General features: G+C 35.3%; 2 protein-coding genes across 2 annotated transcripts in view; both read right to left on the bottom strand.

The window, feature by feature from the left end:
* LOC133526279 (runt-related transcription factor 1) overlaps positions 1-11,050 on the bottom strand; it is a 50,903-nt gene extending 39,853 nt beyond the window's left edge. Inside the window, exon 1 of the mRNA XM_061862830.1 lies at positions 10,356-11,050. The gene's annotated coding sequence lies outside the window, so the exon portion shown is untranslated. The remainder of the gene's footprint in view (positions 1-10,355) is intronic.
* A 7,836-nt stretch (positions 11,051-18,886) lies between these two features.
* On the bottom strand, positions 18,887-20,928 carry LOC133526725 (sodium-dependent noradrenaline transporter-like). Its single transcript, XM_061863449.1, has one exon. The coding sequence runs from the start codon at positions 20,849-20,851 to the stop codon at positions 18,929-18,931; it is 1,923 nt and encodes a 640-aa protein (XP_061719433.1). The 5' UTR covers positions 20,852-20,928; the 3' UTR covers positions 18,887-18,928.
* Positions 20,929-21,810: the final 882 nt, after the last annotated feature.

A 21,810-nucleotide genomic window follows, 5' to 3' on the forward strand; every position in this document is an offset into this window, starting at 1 on the left:
CATCCAATATTATCAATGCCTGGTTTATGACCAAGAAATAGAAGATCTGAAAGAAAACGGTAAAATAAAGAACAAGAGCTCCTTGATTAGTCTTGGACCTTATTTAGACGAAAATAACTTATTAAGAGTTGGAGGGCGGCTTAGTAATGCACAAATATCAGAAGATGAGAAGCACCCTATCATTATTCCTTGCAAACAACACATTACAAGATTATTAGTAAATGAAGCTCACATAAAAACATTACATGGTGACATACAACAGATGATGACATACGTTCGCAGCAAGTACTGGATAATAAGTTTGAAATCAGCTGTCAGACAAGTAACAAGAAATTGCAAAATCTGTATAATAGACAAAGCAAGAACACAACAACAATTAATGGGCCAGCTTCCTGCTTCAAGGGTTACATCTCATCGCGCCTTCTTGAATAGTGGTGTCGACTACGCTGGACCTATACAGTTGAAGACTTCCAAAGGGAGAGGTTATAAGACTACGAAAGGATACATCTGCCTATTCGTTTGTATGTCCACGAGAGCTATTCATTTAGAAGCGGTTACAGATCTTACAGCACAAGGATTTATTGCAGCATTTAGAAGGTTTGTTGCCAGGCGAGGTCATTGTGCTCACCTTTGGAGCGATAACGGTACAAATTTTACAGGAGCGGCCAAAGAATTAAAGGACATGTTTTCCAAAGGTAAAATAAACATAGCGAGTGAAATAGCAGAGCTACTAGCTAACGATGGAACTACCTGGCACTTCATTCCACCAAGAGCACCAAATTTTGGTGGTTTGTGGGAGGCTGGTGTGCGATCAATGAAAAAAGTAAGTAGAGTAAGTAGTAATACAAAAATGACATATGAAGAAATATCGACATTATTGGCTCAAATTGAAGCGTGCTTAAATTCTCGACCTTTGTGTAAAATGGACGAAACATTAGCAACGTTAAGTCCATTAACACCTGGTCATTTTCTAATTGGCGAACCCTTAATCAACGTTCCTGAGATAAACTATGAAGAAAGAAATGTGAATTTGCTTACTAGATGGCAGTTCATACAAAATAGAATGCAAGATTTCTGGCGTAGGTGGAAAGTGGAGTATCTTAACACTTTACAACAACGATATAAGTGGCACGACACTGTGAAGTCTCCCTGTATTGGAGATATTGTTATTGTCAAAGAAGATGACATGCCTCCAACCAAATGGCTATTGGGTAAAATTAAGGAGCTACATCCCGGGGCGGACAATTTAGTCCGAGTTGTTACTCTTCAGTGTAAGGGTGATAATGTCATTAAAAGACCATTATCCAAATTAATTTTATTGCCAAGTAAAATGACATAGAGCGCTATAGGTTCATGGTGGGCGGTTAACTTTGCAATGTCACAGGAAGGTATTTATTGTTTTCGTTTGACAGGCTGATTGAATTATATTTCACTTAAGTTAGGTACTTTATTTGTGTTTGCTGACTAATATTGAACAGTGATATTAGTAAATAATGATATTATAAATGCTGTTATTGTGCATGTAATGTGTGTTACGTTTAATATTTTATTAAATTAGGATTTGTGACAACAGTTGCCATTTTTATGTTAATGTATTTTTTGTTACAGTCAAGCATAGATAGGTAGTATAAAATAAGTATTTTGGTGGGCGGTATGTTCAGCCTCTTTGAAGTTATATGTCAAATGTACTCTTTGGTTTATTTGATGAAATATAAAACGTCAGTCAATAAAGTCATGTTGTAATAAAAATACGTTTTCCTTACTAAAATTCAATAATTCACAATAATAGAGTAAACATAAGATAAAAATAAATTATTGATTATATCCGAAATGGAGTTAATTAGAATACCGGTGTCTTTGAGAAAGTTACTTAATTTAAACTCAGGAATGCGCCCTTGTAATTAATGGAAATCAAAAAACAACACGGTGTATATTGGCGGTCATATTCATCATCATCCCCTAAACTGTCTGCCGCACTCACTATATTCATAGTCTAGAATATAAATGCGAAAAATTTGGCACAAACATGTATAAATACACGGCCTTATTGCCAAATTGTGCGCATTGATATCTTTACTGTACATTTAACAATCGAAATTTAAAATTAGACAGAAAAAAAATGAAAAAAAAACACTCCTAGTGGTTCTATTTACTTTTTGCATTGAGGCCAAAAAAATAAACGTAAATAACTCATTCTCACAAGTCCAAATAAAATGGATACGTACTCGTATTTCCTAAGACTAAGGTTAACACACCGGCGATAATACTTACACCCCTTGCCGGGGGCGCAAATAGGCCGTTACAGCGCTTTATCTCTCGCATCTAAAACGCCGTAACTCCCCACAACCCACTTTATAGGCACTTCCTCTTTCAAATGCAGTTGTCGATAACATACTCCTTTTGAGAATGTCTTAAGTTCCCAAAGCGTCTAACGCAAGCGACTACAGTCTTATTCTAACCATTTTATAAGTGATCTCTGAATATCCATTGTTGTTGCAGATCCCTACGCCACATCTATGCTGGTGTTTCTGAAGCGAAGCAACATAAGTATAGGAACAATAGCATCATATTTAGAGGATAAGACGTTTTGTAATAGTGGTTGTCGATATGTCGATCGTGATGTTAAACCTAATTCCGCCAGGGTAACATGTCGCCGTGGTTACTCTTTGTCGTAAATGTATAGACAATTTGTTTATAATGCCGCCGTTTTTATTGATAAGTTATGAGGGAGATTTTAATCTTAGCTACAGACGGGTTATGAAGTCACGACTGTTACGTTGCAACAAATATTTTAACTGTTTTTATTTTTTATTTTACTGATTTTTGTTATTGTCTACATAAACCTACAGGTTTTTGGTTTATATAATTATATGTTATCTGACAGCAGTGATGTTTTGTAGGGTTCCGTACTTCGCTGCCAGTCTGGCTGTCTGTCTGTCACCAGGTTGTATCTCATGAACTGTCTAGCAGTTGAAATTTTCACAGATGATATATTTCTGTTGCCGCTATAACAACTAAAAAGTACGGAACCCTCGTTGGGCGAGTCCGACTCGCACTTGTCCGGTTTTTTTACTGCGTACATATTTAAGTAGAATACTCTAAACCGATGATTCCCGTAGCTATAATTAATTTTACATATATTGACAGTTACGTTAGTATATATGCCTAACACCAAAATTAAACTTTTCACATCCCTACAACATTTAGAAAATCAAAACAATTCAAAAACAAAACACAGTCGTGATTCCGGTGAACATTGGGCTCATGAATACGATCGCAATAAAATCTTAGCGTAAAACATATAAAGGGCTCAGTCGTAAATAATAAAGCTTGTAGGGTTGCGGGGTTGCCATCGTGCGAGTACAAGAGCTCGTTACACCCTTTACTGGCTGTTACATGTCTGTCTTGATGTCCGTACAGTTGAGTAGATCGGGGTTTTGATGAAAGTACTCTTTCTGATAAAACGGAAATTCGATTAGATAACCAATACAACAACTGGTTCAAAAAAGTAAAGATTCGCACTAAACTTAATAATGAGAAATAGAATAAACAATAACAACTTCGTTTTGCTTCAAACCATGAAGATAGAAATAGTAGATTGTGTCACAAGGGACCAAAATGATATATTTACTGCGTAGGCGTACATTTCGTGAACGAATCAAAGGATTTTATAAATGAACCACGCGCGCAGCGATAATATTTTAAGCTTAACAAAAACTCTATGAAAAAAGTAAAATAGTGTCCTAGAACAGAAAATTGTCATTTTGATCCCTCCTAGCAGGGAAAAAAGTGCCATTTTGATCCCTCCTAGCAGGGAAGAAAGTCCTTTTCCGAATAGGTGAAGTGAAAACGTATATTATTATATCTAGTACTTGTAACTTTAGGCCTTTGAGAAGGTTTGATTCTTCAAAACCAATTTCACGACTCACTCGCTTTCTAAAATGCCCCCAAGGTTGAAATTCTGAGATGGCAAGGCATAGTCCCTTATAAGTAAAAAAGAGTTGCAGATTTTCTTGGGATTGTACCACCAGAAGAATTAAAGAGAATACCAATATTTTTCAATGAAGGCTCGACTCAAAATACATCGTGAGCCCCTGATTTAGTCAATCACACATTCGCGTCACATCTGCACGACTAATAAAAAATTCCGCCCTGCCATTCCCAATAACATCGATTATCGGACCAATTTTAAAGAGAAGGGAATCAATGGTGCAAAGGGACAAATTCCTAAGGGCCTCGTCCCCAGGGATACAAGGATAATGATCGTACGGCCAGTGACGGTTACAAATGGGTTAGCAAATGTAATATCCGACCGTCCGACCCTAGGTGATATTCAAATGGCGTCTTGGACACAAGACGGACGCCGGATGTCCTGATTGTGGGACACGATCTGAATTCGGAGTGTGCTTGACGCCGCGTAGGGCTGGTTACTTTATCTGAGGAAATAGGGGAGAACTGTGTATCAGGATAAAACTGCAGCCAACTGCAGGCTTAGTGCAGCATAGACTAGGCTGTCCAGGTTATGTGGTTATGTAACTTGCCTCATAATATATTTTTTAAATAATAATGTGACATTCTTAATGAAAATTGTCGCTTAAGGACGAAATTTGCTTATATCTTTAAACGAATAACCCGTCAGCGCGTCCTTATAGCATGCGACAATGTAGTATCTTTTGTTTGAAGACGTGACATATTGTGAAATTAGGTATTACCGAGTAGAACTTTGCTAAAGTCGTGTATCATACACGGTATAAGCAATAAACCTCCCAAAAAGAGACCTCTTAACAGACCTCTTAACCGCGCTCACAACCTTTGTCTGGCGAGTAAGATTTTTAACAAAATTCCTATAGCTCTAAGAATGAAACCATTGTACCTGTTTAAAAATGACTTAAATAAATTATTATTTTCTCAGTGCTATTATTCGTTGCCAGAGTTATTCGTTGACACTTTAAATTAGCCTGTAAGTAATTGTATTGTATATATTATGCATGTCTTATTGACATAAAAATATGAATAAAATTTAATAAATAATTATGAATTTGTAATACGCGCAATTATGAACTAAGTATACAACTACGTTTCACAATTATGAATATTATTGTAAAATTGATTAATATATATTTTTTATTTAGTTAAGTATAATTGCATGCAACAATGTATTTTAATTGGTATGGTGTATGGTGTATACTTAATTTCAAATTTGTATGCCTGTCGGCGAAATAAAGCGTTCACACGTACTTTTTGTACTTACCAACACTGTTTCCTATGTTTACAAATAAATCATTTGAATCGAATTGAATTGAAAAGTTTGTGGTACTTAACGTTTTCGTTGAAAAATTCCATTCCTATGGATACCAGTTTACTGGTGGATTTATTTAATCGACCGTATAAAAAACAATAAGGCACTCCCCTAACCATAGATTAAAACTTTTAATCTTAAAAACACCCCGACACATAAACAAGATCGCACAATCAGCCAGTTAAATAAGAATGCAAGGAATGCGGGCGACGTCATTTATTAGAAGCTACCCTACCCGAAGCTAGTGGTTTTACATTTCAGGAAGTATTCTCATCACTGCGAGTGTTCGCCTAGGGCAAGTGACAGTGAAGCAAACACGCAGGAATATTGATAGCGGATAGGCCTGGTACCAAAATTTTAGAGGATCCCTCAAATAAAGCATCACAGAAGAAATGGAAACACTCAACAACATTTCGCTGTAACTGCTGGCTGAAACCATCCAAAGTGATGAACAACGAAGTTTTTAGAGGAAACTTATCTTTAATGATGATAACATAAATTAACTCTCATATTTACAGTGTCGCATGGTACTACCTATCTTGAAATTTTGGCTTTTGTCATTTAGAACCCAAAGCCATAATTACAATTTGCTAAAACACTTCATCAACCGACTTTCAAAATATAAGGATGTGCGTTTTATTACTTTTTCATTTCTCATGCTCTGAAAGTAGGTCGTTGTTGTTCTAAAAAGTGTGCAGAAAATAATACGTTACTGCTCTAGAACACTGTACTTTCTAAGTTGTCTTGTTTTTACGATAAGCATTAAAATTTTGGTTTTAAATGGATTTGTTGTACAATTTCCATTCTTTTGATTCACTCCCCATTCTATAAATAATGATATTTTACCTAAATTGTTAATTGAACGTACTTTTAAGAAATACTACTGAAGTCTATAGCTGTGTTTTTTTTTTATGCACATGTATTTTACTTGCCTCGTATTCAAAATGAAAAGTAGGGTGTTTCACTCGGGTCTTCAGTCTCGAACTATTGGCGCTCTCAAGCGCCAAGCTACCTCGACAGAGATGGGTGCCTTTCATCTCTTGGTTAACAATCTACTATTTAGTGCTCTTCCATATTTGTAATTAGTAATATAAAACTTTTTTCAAAACAATCTTTATATGTAAATATTTGCCAAAATACAGTAGGTAGATGTTAATATAACATTTCTCGTGCTACACTATACGCAACTTTCTATTGACCATTAATATAAATTTATCAAAACGTCATCCAATCAATTAAATAAATAAAACTTACTTTAATTGAGTAGGTACGTGACTACTATATCCACTAAAATGATAAATTCAGTAGAAGACTTCCTCTTCTAAACGATATCAATTAGCCAATTAAAAACATAAGCCATCAACATAATTAAAGTAGAGGTATAAAAAGCACATCCCAGCTCCCCTAACCCTTCCACTGCCGCTATAAGCCCGTAAAGCGCATCTTCATAATACGCATAAATCTGCTAACGCGCAACGACATCAGTATATGTACAACTAGGTACTACAGATAACATTGCCATTCAAACTTAGATAATATGGTGCTGTCACTTTAACACAGCCGTATTCTGATTTTAACCTTTTACCAGGCCGTGAAGAACCATGTGTAAAAAATGTATTTACGAAAGTCGGAGATGTTCCTTTAAACCAGAAATAAAAATGTGGGCTACGGTGATCCCATCGCCTGTCTAAGTAATGAACTCGATTTTGTGTTATTATATTTTTGATCAGGCGAAGGGATATATTCCTCCCACATCTTATATAGGTTATCATAGTCAAGTTTTAACTCCATATCTCCTACGAAACATTATATCAATCCCTGAAAACATTATTTTATGATCTTCATTGACGGCACGCTTCTAAATCCAATAATGTATCTTTGGCAGCCGTTTAAATCCACTTGACCAGTAATGTTAGTGGTTTGTTTACAAATCCGAACACTACACTAAATTTCAGAAAAATACAAGCAGGTATATCGAAGCATTTTTTGATATTTTCATTATTTTAATTGTTGTAATGTAATGTAATCAGATATTTTGCCAAATACTCCTGCATCCTTATAATATGACCAGAATTAGGATGTGGTATGACGCTATCTCATTGCCTGGCTAGAGTTTGACTGTGTGGTAACTATTCTTGCCATGGCCCGATTAGATGGTCTCTTTGCTTAACTTTAGCATTTCAGTTTTGTTACTTTTTGTTATTTATTTTTATATCTTAATAATAAAGTATGTGATGTACCAAAAATACTAGTAGGTACCTAATTCGTTTAAGGGCATTCTCGGTACGTATTTATTAACACAGTCTCACACCTAGACCGACAATGGGATAAACACTTACCTCATTATTTTTTGGATTAAGCAACACAATTATTCAATTTTATGATACTATCAACTACAAGAAGTATAACCTTAACCCTTTTCCAGGCCGCACCAATCTACAATGTTTTCTCAAAAACTCCAAATATATTCCAAAAATTGTACTATGCCTGGAAAAGGGTTAATTAATACAAAAAAAATACCCGAATAAATAAAATACCGCGATATTTTTTCAGTGTGTAGGTAGCGAAAATACTTAATAAAGGCAAATAAATGAATAATCTTTTATTTTCAGGAAACTATGGGCCCATAGATAAATACCTCAAAACTAGCATCCATATTATAAAATATATCTTAAAAACTAAAACACACACTATAGCTGCGATGCATTTCGCGACCCCACTGTGTCAAATCGACAACGTGTCGTGATTGGCGCTATACGAGTTAAGTTAGACGAGATAATGTTTGAAAGTAAATAAATTACAGACTACAACATTAAAAAACGTTTCAAAGGAGGCCTCATAAATATTAATAATTTATAAAATACCTATATGTATAAATAATGACGTTTTAGTTTGAACGGTCTTGAATTCTGATAAAAGTGAACTCTAAATATTAGTTCAGTACATGCAGGTCTTTGCATTTCAGTTTAATAGTTAATAACACTGCATTAGGGTAAAGCACTCTTAAACACACGCGGGGTCTAAGTACGTGATGTTTAAAATTGTATATTTGTGTTTTAATATTAACGATAACTATACCAAGGATCTTGAAACTTTCGCTGACAATACGCTGACAGGCGAGGTACTTGTTAGTATTTGAATGGATAAAGTCAGCAATAAGACCTACTGTGTTAACATATTCACCGCTGAACTACGGTCGTAGCGCTGCGTCGTAGCCGATAACATGGTATTCCCGGTATATAGCGAAAATGCTTCGTAGAAACAAAACGACAACGTGTCGTGGTTAGCGCTGAATGGGTTAAACATTATTTTTTCACGAAAGCTTATTTTATTGGATCATGATATTTACTGCTAAAATTTAACACTCTAGGCTAAGTTTCAAAGTCCTTTTGCTCGTGTTTTTCGTATGACTGTACCTATAAATAAAGGTGTGTAGACATCAGCTTCTTCATTTATCTTCTACTGACTTCCAAATTCAAAACATTGAATGTTCGAAATTCAAACGTCGCGAAAACAAGTCGGGGCGCCTGAACAATGCTGCCGCGCGAATCAAATTTGTAATAACGGCCTCTTGTTAAACCATTTAATTACGCACCGTATTTTCATAGTATAAGGTGTATAATTAAATGATTTTTCAAGTGTACTTAAGGCAGATACAGTTGAAACGGTAAAATGTGAACCCGATGAAGGAATTATCTTACACGGCCTCCCCTCCGTCGTTATCACAGTGCGAATTAAAATTAAATCGCGTTATTGATTTTAGATCGGATTGACAGGTTTATTATTAGTGTTGCATGACTTGTTGTGTTTCCTGAATTGTATATGATGTTAGCGAAATCGTCAATGTTTAATACATATTTTTAGAGTTGTTTAAAGCTTAGGTTTTACATATAGGTAATAAAATGTTAAATATACCATTTTTTACATTAATTAATGAAACAAAGTATATCGATGGCTTGGTTTTCAAAATTATATTACTACAAGTAAGATTTTTTAAATTTATTATAATTAAACTATTTTTACAATAATGACATAATCGATTATCAATACCTGCATATAAAAATATCACACAAATATTGAACTGTAAAATTAATTATAAATTGATATACATTATATTTATTAAACAGTTTTTTTATATCATAGTAGTATAATAATTTATTATTCTATTTTTATCGTATAAACCAAGAACATTTTCTTCGTCGTTTTAAGCGGCGCCCACATTGTTTCGCGACAATTACAGGTAAAGTTGCCCTTAATGGCAGTTGTGTCGCTTTTTAACAACTTCCCGCCAAGGTCCGCTCCGTGGAGCTGTTTTCTGAGTTACGATTTGTTTTCAACCTTGTTACTTAATATTTGCGTTTACGACTTTTATATAAAAGTATGTTTTTTTTAATTAGAGAGATTCGGCCAGGATTTGCATGCAAATTTATAGATTTCTTAGTTTAATCAGAAAGATGAACCATTTTAAATTCTTAATAGGCATTAAACTTTTTTTCACAAGTAAAATGAATTAAATATTTAAAACTCATAGTACACTTTTAAGGGTGTTTAAATAATATAAGAATTTGGTTTAAGTCTGTAAGCAGTCATAAAGATTCATAACTATTAACTTAATAAAAATTTAAAATAGAACAATTCAATATCACGTGGAAGAATAAGAGGGAGGCCTTTGCCCAGCAGTGGGACAATATGAGCTCATAATAATAAATAATAATAAGTCAATATCATCAATTTCATACATCCAAAAAAACTAGAAAAGTTATTTTATAAATCCGATTTAGATTTATTACACAACACTACTCATTAAAATACACTTAAAGTAAAATTAAACATAATCACTTACAAATTAAAGTTGTAATTACTTAGAGAAAGTGGTTTATCACGTGTGCCTTATCTGCGAAGTTTAATCGCCAGTGTGCGCCCGGGCTAATGAGCCTGCGGTCGCGCGCCTTACCCAACTTCCAACACTTGCAAACTTTACAATTAATACTCTTACAGTCGAACACAACTTACAAGAAAACATGTATTTTAAAACTTTTTTTTAATTTTAATTTACCTGGATCAGAAAATCCTTAGCCACAAAACACAAGCACTGCAAAAAGGTTGCAACCGCGAAGGCGCGCGTCCGCCGCCGAACCGTGGTCGACATTAAAACCTTAGCGGGAAAGAAACGGTCCCCTTATTACGTCTCGAAAGAAATTCGCACACAGAGCCACCCCGAAAGAAGTCCACCCACACAGACGTAGTGTACACGGCAAGACGGGGGGACGGTGCGCCTGTGTGCGTGGGGTAGGATAGAAATAAGTATTAAAAGAGATAGTTGGGCAAGACGTACCTTGCACATGATGCCGTGCGTACACTTGGTAGCATAGATATCTATACACTTTAGGAACTTCACTATGAATAAATTACACAAGTACTGATACTTATGACGTTGACTGTACGTACGTTATCAAAGGAACACTGAAAATAATCAAGTTCGTAATTGCTTTTAATATTTTAGATCTTTTTTTTTTAAACTAACGAACGTTAGTAGTAAAGAAGTAGTATAAAAGTAAATTTTGATATAACTTCCAATTGCATAGAAATTTTCAAAAAAATATCGGTTTATTACGACTAAATGTAATAGCTCCAAATATATAAAATGACATTGGACAGTAAAAATACTATTATACTTATAGAAAAAAACACTAAAAAGGAAAATAAAAAATAAATACGAAAACTTCCCTGTACGCCTGCAGCGTATATACTTTTTATCAAGCACATGTTATGACGTAGTTCAGAATCATATAGTAAAAGTGAATCCACACCGCATTTTTTTTTGTGGAGCAATTTTGGAGCAACACGGTGGAGCAGTAAGTACGTAACTAGGTAAACTGCCTAATGTTACACGATGTTACTCTACAAAGGTTAACTGCGTTGTGAATGCACCTTTAGAAAAAAACGGAGAAAGAGGCGAAGAGAAGAGAGACCATGCAATAAATGCGATAAGCCTCTGTTCACTCTCTAAAATCGCCAGTTGCTATAGATCGTGTCATTCACGAAGACGCGTGCCTTGACTAGCATAGTCATGTAATTAAAGGTTAGATTTGACAAATCTGTGCGTCGTCGTGGATGACACGAACTATATGATGATGTCTTAATGTCTACGTGAGGCATATTCTGATTATAATAACAGGTTATGATTTTGATCTGGATTTGTATTGGATATGGTGTGTCCTTGTCAAAGTGACATTTTTTTTACAGAAACGTTACTGATACTGACAGATCATATCAATAACAAATCCAGATCAAAATAATAATTTGTCCCGGGTGTGGCTGTAACACGAGCAATAAGTTTAAGTGTAGGCTGTACTCCTCAAACTTACCAACATTTGTTCAGCGATTTTTGAAAATTATGAGGTCTTTTAACTTCCCATTTTTCATACTAATTAAATATTATCTTAAATGTAAGCTATCATCAGTGTAATTGACGTTGATTGTCACGCTTTAAACATAGCAAAATTCGCAATACATTGCGTCTCAGAATAAACTTTAAAGTGTTCTAAAAATCAAAATAAAAGTGCATTTTTAAAAGTCGCTGAACAAATGTTGGTCAGTTTGAGGGGTACTGCCTACAGTTAAATTTTTTGCTCCTGTTACAGGCCACACCCGGTATATAATTTAATAATTTGATGACTAATCCATTAAAAATCGTTAAATTGGAATACCTAATTATTTCGAAGATTTTGCTTTGAAACTACGTAGTAACTCAAAAGAATTATTTAAACTTACGGCACAATAACACCCGCGTAACGGGATAAAAACCAACTTTAAAGGATGATTCACGGCCCGATTTGAAATTTAAAATACGTCAATTACTTTCAAAAGTGACGTTTATCCAAACAAAAGTCACTTTCGACACTGACATATCCAATCCATATCGTAACCAGACCTAATATTTGACGCATCTTAAAGTTCGAATCGGGCCGTAAGCCAATATTTAGTTACTGGCTCTAATCTAATATTTACAGTTAATTATAAAAACAAGATGGGTAAACTACAGTTTAAAAAGTACAGTTTTTGGCCTGGAATTACACAAGAAGAGGAAACAAGATTGAAAGAGCAAATTATTTAGGAAAAGCATTAGTTATAAGTTAACCCTACTTATTTCACAAATAAATTCTAGACTAGAGCATCTTGTATATTGTGTGCTATACTAACATATTTTAGCGCAATGGTGACAACACAATATGGAACAAACGCTAATATTCACCAATTCATCTAAATTCAATTTCCTCCCGCATAGTTGAAAGTCGTAGCGAGTTCGTAGCTGGTTACGCCACATAGCTACGGTTGTCTTGGCTTTGCGTTTTTGCCTTTCGGCCCGAGTCGAACAATGATTAAGACACGATTATGATGTTGGAAAGATCGATAACGATTTAAGTGATCCCAATAGGATCTATCTACGATATTCCTAACGTTAACGTGAGATTGATTGCCCGAATCGAGCTGCTTCTGTCAATTATACGACATACAAACGATATCTAAATGAGAACTTATCTAAATCAGAACTTATCGTTATCATATCTCATTCTTCTGTCAATTATACGACACGCAAACGATATCTAAATAAGAACTTATCTAAACCAGAATTTATCGTTATCGTATCTCATTCTTCGAATCGGGCAGTTTATTTCTACGAGTTGCCAGAACTGTATAAATCATTTAGATTCAAATTTATTTTTCTGAAACAGTATTGGATTTGATCTGTCAGCGGTCAACAGTGACATTCCTCGTCTAGAAATGTTATTTTAGACTAATTTTATTCTAGACCAGAAACGACAGATCAAATCCATAACCGTTTCAGAATAAGAATTCAGAATTAGAATTGGGCTCATGTTCTATTAGTTAAAATGGTTAGTTCATTGTTAATGATATGGCTGGGGTAAATGCAGATCATTTGAGCCAATAACAACTAAAAAATATTAGAGTAAACAAAATCAGCATAATGTTTTATTTGACTTTATAACATTAAAATAAAAAACTGAAAATTTGAGTTTCATAGATCAAAATCCAAATTAATACCAAAACCTATTAATATTGGCGTTTAGAATATCCGTCTTTAAGAGTACCTACATAGTTACCAATTAGAGCACTGTTTAATTTTTTTAAGAAATAAGTATTTTACATAACATAACGTAAAATAATATTCCAAAATAGAAACAAAGCAAAAATGTTGAAATAAATACTTTTCATAACGAAACATTCAACAATTTTAAAAATAAATGCAACTCAAAAAACCATTCTCATCATATTTCTATTCCAAATAACTTTCTACAAGACATTCATAAAATATTTCTCAATGTCTAAAACTATCTCAAAATTCCTAAACAGTATTTCCTTGGCGTAGCTCGTCGTAGCGGGTCTGTAGCGGTAAGAGCTACGCGCGGCTACACCCGACCTTTGCGGTTACGCTCTCGCTTACAACCGGTTAACCGGATGATAATTATCTTTTAACCTACAATTTTCGTATGTTTTATAAATGTGACGTATTATAACTATGAAAATTATATGATATGCAATATTTAGAAAGAAGTCGATACTGATAGCAATTTTAATGTACAATAAAATAAAATAAATTTATTAAACATATACTATTGCAAAATATGTGAATATGTTTGTAAAATCCAACGTTCACAGATCACGTATTTAATTAAAGATAAATAAGAAAACGTGGTTTGTGGTGTAAGTCTAACACTTACATTATTTCGTGAAAAAAATAATAATTTTAATAACAAAAAATAATCAATGCCTCTAAATATATCTAATAACTAAACTCATAAATAACCATTTCTTTGTCGGGGAATGTCTTGGAAAAAAGAAACTCGTCAGAAGTTCTAACGCTAAATGAAATTTGCAACTTATTTAATAATACCTATATTCGTGGTAGTTAACAAGAACACCGTTTAGTAGTCACTGAAGATATCCATAGACAAATTTCTCCCACGTTTCCTCAATGTGAATTATACAGATATATAAATATTTACTTCTTTAATCTATTAGAAGGCACGAGCAGAAGTCATTCAAAATTTAAAACGCCCAATCCCAAACTCGAGTGTTTCCACGTTATGAAAAAAACTTTACAACCCCTAAAACCCGAAAATGGAAATTTTATACCGTCATAAAATTTAAGTGCGCACTTTAATAACTAAAGCCAAGCCGATATAGCGCTGTATCGTTGACAAAAGGATGAGCGAGCCCACCTCACCCACACCTCCACCGCAAATGATTACATTACACACACAGGCGCGAGGAACCACACGCCCACCCGCCAAACACGCCCAACGTCTTGGGTTTTCTTATAAACCACGTTGTGTTCGACGTCCCGCTCTAACTTGGCGCCTGGCCTGCAACTCTCTCTATCCCGCAATGACGAGCTTCACATAAAGCGGAGCCACATTCCCGCCTTTTTTCCCACTCCATTTTGACAGCTCGCGGCTCCATATCTGGCCGGAAAATAAGACAGCGTTCACAGATACTTAGTTCAAATACAACGTAATTTATTGCTTTTTGATTACTGCCTCTACTAACTTAAACACTTCCACACACGTTCCTCTGGACTTTATCGTTCGTCATCATCTCTACGAAGCATTTTCGGTACACATCAGCAAACCTACGAATCACCTACGACGTAGTGCTATCCCCGTAGCTTGGCAGTTGATGATTTTCTAAATTGCCTTGGAAAAGATACACCAAAAATCCGTTTCTAAAATATTAAACCTATGTATACCTCAAAGCCTCAAACATCTCCAGAAAAATAATCTAACATAGCTAACCAAAAACAAGAAATCAGCAACATAAATTAAAAATACAGAAATATGTGAACATCTCACAATAACTTCTAAGAAGTGTCCCAAAGGTTAAAACCGTTTTAAACATTAAGCCCTCAACAGAATATAAAATAGCCCAAAGTCCATAAGGAACATCCACCTAGCCATATCAGAATCTAAAATATCCTTCCAAGTCAATCTGTAAAGCGTAAACATAAATTCTAGTAGATACACCAAAATATTTAATCCCACATCATTCCTAAGCAAGTCAAAGAACAAAGACGCTGAAAGTTCGCAGTGTGCGCGACGTCTTAGCGACTAAGTGGCCGAAGACGCGTTAGCAGAGGCGGGGCTGAGGGCTGCGGCGCCCCGCTATCGGCACACCAAAACACACATTTTTGCCGCCGCAGACCTCGCGCCGAGGGTTAGCCGCGACCCGCAGAAACAGAACGAGACGATAGATACCTCATAACGTGTGAGCAAAAGAGAGGAGAGATAATGCGCGCGCATAATTCTCATTGTCTTAGCTCACCGAACACAGGCGACTTGAACGCTAGAGTAGCTGTGACCTTCAGTTTCTTACCAAGGAAGAGTGCGTTATACTGGTTTTAATGGCCAATCGGGGCAGAGGAATTCGGTAGGTAGTAAGAATAGCAGGCCAGGGAGGCTTCAGCGCGCCAAGTTTGACAGTTACGGAGGAAAGTTTTGGCGGGCGGTCGTCTCGCTGTTTTCCATTTTAGAAATTTAGGGTAGCGAGAGAAGCGGAGGTTTTGAGGGAATGGAAGAAAAATAATGATCCAAGCTATGAGATATTTTGATGTAATTAAATTGTCATTACTACTTGATACATTATGGTTAATGAACAATGTGATAGGTTAGCTATAATTAGCTCACCTATCACATAGGTTTTTCATTTAATCAACATAATGAGTTTTTGGCAATCGTCACTCCGCAGGTACTAATTAGAGCCAAAAATTAAATATTTCAGACAATATTTATTTAATTTGAATTTTACAAAACAATGTACCAAACTAATATTAAATAAACATCTCTATTCTGCATTTTGAACTACTCAAAATATAGGTATATTGATGAAAGTCGATAAATGAGAAGTTCTTAATAAAAAATTCAAACTACCACGAGAATCCTGGCCTCTGTCATTCTGTACCAGTCACCCATGGGGTCAAAAATTCGTCGCATATTTGTCGTTGGTGCAATACAATTTAAATTATAGAATTTAATTAATACAACATTGATGAAATTCGTAATCCATTATTAATAACGTATTCCAATAATAGCTACGCATTGAATGTCAAAACGGACTCAGATCTTTGAACTTACAATACAGACGTTCATTCCCAGCCGAGCGTGGGAGGGCAAAAGTGAAATTGATGAGCCAACGTCACGTCGAAAATAAATGGATGCCTCGCGAACCATACAACCGATACTTAGGAAGGCAAATAATAACTTATCTGCATTGCATAAAGATTGATTGGCACAGAATGCCTTATAGCATTAAGTTCGCCTTTGGTACAGTGTAGTATATTTAAATACTGATGTTTATATATTTTTTTTATATTACAAAATATTTAATTTGTACAATTTAAAAGCTGTTTAAAATATTTTTACAGAATTTTGAATCGTGGCTCAATGCCGGATAGGTCTGTGCCTTCGACGCCTAACCTGTCAAAGAAAGACAATATATCGGATGAATGATGTTTGAAATGTATTCAGTATTCAGTCATTTATTTCCTAATAAAAAAATAATAATATGAACAATTATTTCCCTTGAATTTTTTTTTTCGCAAGTGTGATGAAAAACATTGTGCGCAATGCAACTCCGGGGGTAAGAAAAGAACTCGAGTCTTTAATGCACTCCAGCTTGGGGCTATCGTGCATCTAAATACCTCGTTTGCAAAATTTCACTTACCCTACTCGTTGCACAATGTACTATAATTATTTAAATAATTTCTAGATGTTATCTATAAAGTCACTGCCTCTATTTAGACACTTAATAATTAACACAATAAGCATTGATAGCATAGCAGAAAAATATTCAAATAAATAAAATAAATAAATAAATAAATATTATAGGACATTATTACACAAATTGACTAAGTCCCACAGTAAAAAAAAAATCAAATCAATCTTAAAATACAATACAAAAACTACGTGAGACGTTGGGTGACATCATTCAGGTACAGTATAGAGTCGGCATCTCCAACAAAATGATTCCACGCCTCATTGACTCCGACTACTGGCGAGATGCCACACATGAAACGAAATTTTTTAAAAATAATAAAAATACGAAAATGCCTTTATGCCTTATGAAAATGTATTCTAATAATATCTAGAAACATAATAAAAGCAATATAATAACAATCCACTGCGTAAAATGTTTTGTTTTAAGCTTATTTTGATTAGTTTTAAACGTCACTTTAAACACTCGGAGTGGTACGCAATTTTCTTTGGCGCATAGATTACATTTCGCAGATATAACATGGAGGTACTAATGATAATCTACCTTATTGTTTGTAGAATATATCCACAAAAATGATAAATTAATTGTTATCTTGTAATTTTTTGAAGTCTTTTTATTATATTTAAAGAAAATATTATAAGCGCGATTTTATCAAAATTGCTACGAGTACGAGAATCAAATACAAAAGGTTTTAAGACTATTTTTGTAAATTTTAATATCGGCGTCACAAAAGAAACAAAAATCAGTACACTTTAATGAAAATAAATAAATATTATCTGGTTTCTTTACAGTACGTATTTAGGCAGAAAATGAAAAGTTGTCATAACAGTTTCGCTTCTGACTAGCTATTATTCTTAAGCTTAGTAACAGACGTCAAACGCCGAAAATGGCGGACACAAGTTGTTCTCGATAGCGTGTCTAGTACGTAGTACATCTATGTCAATGGGTGACATAGCCTTCCAGTGGGGGAATGTAGCCAGCCTCATGAGTGTGTAGTCCGGGGAATCCTTGGGGAGGAGACCTTGGGGGACCTTTCGTAGGTGGGTATTTTTTCCTTCTTTTCTTATCTTATTTTATCAGAGTTAATTTAGTTAGCCTATATTTAATTAGCCTCATGCATGATGATTAAAATTGAACCAAATAATTTTTATTCGGAAGAGTGTTATCGTTATAGGATGTTAGGTACAAAATAATTTCCGTTATAAAGTTATCATTTAATTGCTTAAAATAAATGGATATACAGGCTTCACCTACTAATAACTTATGGTCCAGCCCAATAGGTAAGAAGTAGTTTGTTACCAGATCGATTGACATCTACGAACAAAATTAGTTTACTCTTGTATACTTCGATTTAATTTTTATTGGAAAAAATATTGAGTGCTGCACTTGTATTTCTTTGTATGCTTTGGTAATAGATAATGCCTATAGAATGGTTATCAGGTTCATCCATGGTATTTAAAAATAATAAAACGAATTATTAGTGTCGAGTAGCTGAAATACACGAACAACATTAGTAACAAACGTCAGTTGTGTCCGGAGTGTCCGAACTGTGACGTCATCGGCACTGTAGAATTCGCGTCAAAAATTTTGAGCGTTTCAACCGCTCAAAATATTTCAACCGATATAAATAAAGACTTTAAAAAAATTAAAAAATCATGCATGATGCTAATTATAATGTATATTTTATTATTAGTTACAATATAAAATACATAAATTATTCAAATATTTTTTTATTAAATATTTTTTTTTAATTATTGATACGGTTCTTTTTGGCGTGGAAATAAAAAAAAAAAGGACGAATCAAGGTTTAATTTAATTTTATATAAAAAATCAAGCTTAATTCGATGTCAGTACGCTCCACTCCGTGGGCTGCAGGCAGTGACTCGCTTCAGATTCTATGGAAAGCTCCTTCTTTACATTAACATTTTTCCTCTTGCTGTATCCATGTTTTTTAACTTGCCGGTACAAAAACTCAGTTGTCATAATTTCGGGCACAAACATTTTTCGACTTTTGAACAAAATATCATCCTTTGGTCCCCAGTCACCGCATGGTGTAAACAGACCTTTCCAATCTCCATTTGCTATGTATATTAGTAACTGTACGACAAGTGGGAAAAGTAAAATAAGAGCATAAATTCCTAGTAAAACTATATATAGCAAGAAATCAACAGTTGTTCCGAGTGATTCAATTTCATGTGAGTTTTCTCCATGTTCGCTAAGTGCTAAGTATGTGCATTTTGTGACCAATATAAAACAAATAAATACTGGGTTTAAAACCCAACAAAACTTCCAAAAGTAACTAGTCTTTACACCGATCATAAAAATAATGTCTACACTGTGATTATAATAGCCGTAAATCCAATAAATGGTTATTGAGAATATTAAACTAGTGAAAATCTGCACTGTTTCAGCCGCATCCAGCAGTGCAGGTGTCAGATCCGAGCAGAAGCACGGGTACGACAGCAGCACCAGCGATACCACAAGGGACATGGAGCTACTCTTGTGGTGTCTCCGGGCGAAGGTCAAGTTATTTATCAGATAGTCCTTCAAATAACTAAACAAGAGCCAGGTATTCACAAACATACAAACAAATGTTACTGAGAACCAAATAAATCCTGAAAGGTTATATTCGTCGAAATAGCTAAGAGTTTCTGTCATCGAGGCAAACGGGGTAAAAAAGAAGTTGTTGCCTAGCTCAACGATGTTTTCCTCATCGCCGTGGTAGAAAGACATTGTTTTGATACCGCTGTGGGTGACAAGGCTAAGCATTAATGAGGCTAGTACGGCGAGCAGTGGCGCGGCCACGGCTGTCATGCAGGCAGGACTACGGAACTCCGCGCCGCTTGTCCAGCCGCTTGCCATGCCACAACCCGCGCCCACAGCTAGGAAGGCCTTTCGCAGCACTACACACCACTGTGCGTCCAGTACAGTCCAATCCATACTGTATATGCTTGCCCACCCCAACGACACACTCGACGAGAACCATGTGCCTCCCGTTCCCAGCGCTATACATACCAGCACAAACGTTCCCAGTCCCACGTAACCCAGCGCCAGTTTTACACCTATTCTCAGGAACTTTCGTTTTAATGTCAAAACAAACAAAGCGAATGCAATGCACCATAGAGCTATATTTTCTTTATAGTGCGGAGTGCAATAGGGCCACACCGCCGATGTCACGTAATTTCCGATTTGAACTTCGAAAAAACAGCGACTAGCCGTTTTCATACCACAATCTCCTCCGTACATGCTTTGAGCTTCGAGACAGTTTTGAAAAACCGAAGTGTTCTTTCGTTTAACCATACAGAATTTCGTTGTTGAATTTCCATCGTAATCATCGCAGGTGTTCCAGGGCGCGGGTGACATAGCCGAGTGCACCGCATACACGAGTGACCACGAAGTAAGCACCAGCATGTACACAACTTTCATCGTCACCAGGTAAATAGTACCGTAGCCAAAGCACCGAAAAAGGGGGAGAAAATTCCATATTGTGATTACATCACAGTTAGTATATTGGGCCAAGCAGATTTCGGAGAAAAGCAGGGGCGTAGCGACGACGATAATAACTAATAAGTACATTATCGAATGTAGATAGAATCCGTTGTGGGCCAGCTCGGCTGGTGCCCACATCACCGCTGTGTCTCCTAGCATCCACATCCACAGAATAAGCCTGTAGTCGCTATATGTCTTCCAAAACTTGGATTTTGATTGATGTTCGTTTCTTTTTCCCATATAAGAATCATTTTTACTCCTTGCAAACATTGTACCTTTTATTTTGCCTACTTAGTTTGACAGGGCAAATAAAATAATGAGGCACGACCAACTAGATAAAATACAGACATAAAAACACCAACTAAAGCGCTAAAGATTTCTCGAGTCCTTCCTTCTTTTCGTTGGAACCCATGGTGCATACACAAAACGTCAACATTTACGGGGGGGGGGTTACGTTGATAATTTGATATCCCTGCACGTAACCGCAGTATAAACTATATATCATCATTACCATCAATATTTCCGGGTTGCGGGAAAATTGGCAAAATTCTGACGATTCTCTTTTGCGGAACAAAACCTCTGCAATCCGTTTTTTTAATGGTTTCGGGCTGTCAAAGAGATATAACGATTGTAGGCAGTATGTTTTACTTAGTAGAATGCTTCTAAATCAAACGCAAACCTTATCAATAATTATTAACTTTTATGACAATAAATTATTTTTAAATTTTCTTCACCTATACCCGGGTCAACTTTGACAGCTGATAACATAAGATAACTAGATAAGATAAGATAAGATAAGATAAATGTTTATTTGCAAGAATGTAGGTACATAGGTTACAAGATGTTAGGGTGATTATTCGGGTTTCCATTTACATTCAGCCATTTATTGGCGTGCAAAATTGTGTCGCATTTTATACACACAGTAAATAAATGTCAACATATCATAAGAGACTAGTTAGCAATCATAACACTATCTTACTATAGATAAGTTATACTCATACATAAGGAGCACAAAAAATACTTCCCTATTTATTTCTATACCTACAAAGAAATCTGTTATTTTTGATTAATATTCGCATTCCATTCATCTTTGTCGTTAAACATGAACTTGCCTCTTTCTCTTTCCGGGAGCTCGTTAACATGTGCACATTTCTCGCTTGCCCAGGTGCGACTAAATGAAACTAGTACAATTTGTCACAAGATAAGCGCTTCAATTTTGGAACTCCGAT

The sequence above is a fragment of the Cydia pomonella genome, chromosome 16 (genome assembly GCF_033807575.1).
Source record: "Cydia pomonella isolate Wapato2018A chromosome 16, ilCydPomo1, whole genome shotgun sequence".
Lineage (NCBI taxonomy): Eukaryota > Metazoa > Arthropoda > Insecta > Lepidoptera > Tortricidae > Cydia > Cydia pomonella.

Excerpts from the sequence above, each read along its gene's own strand:
- LOC133526725 (XM_061863449.1), bottom strand. The coding sequence starts at position 20,851 with ATGTTTGCAAGGAGTAAAAATGATTCTTATATGGGAAAAAGAAACGAA.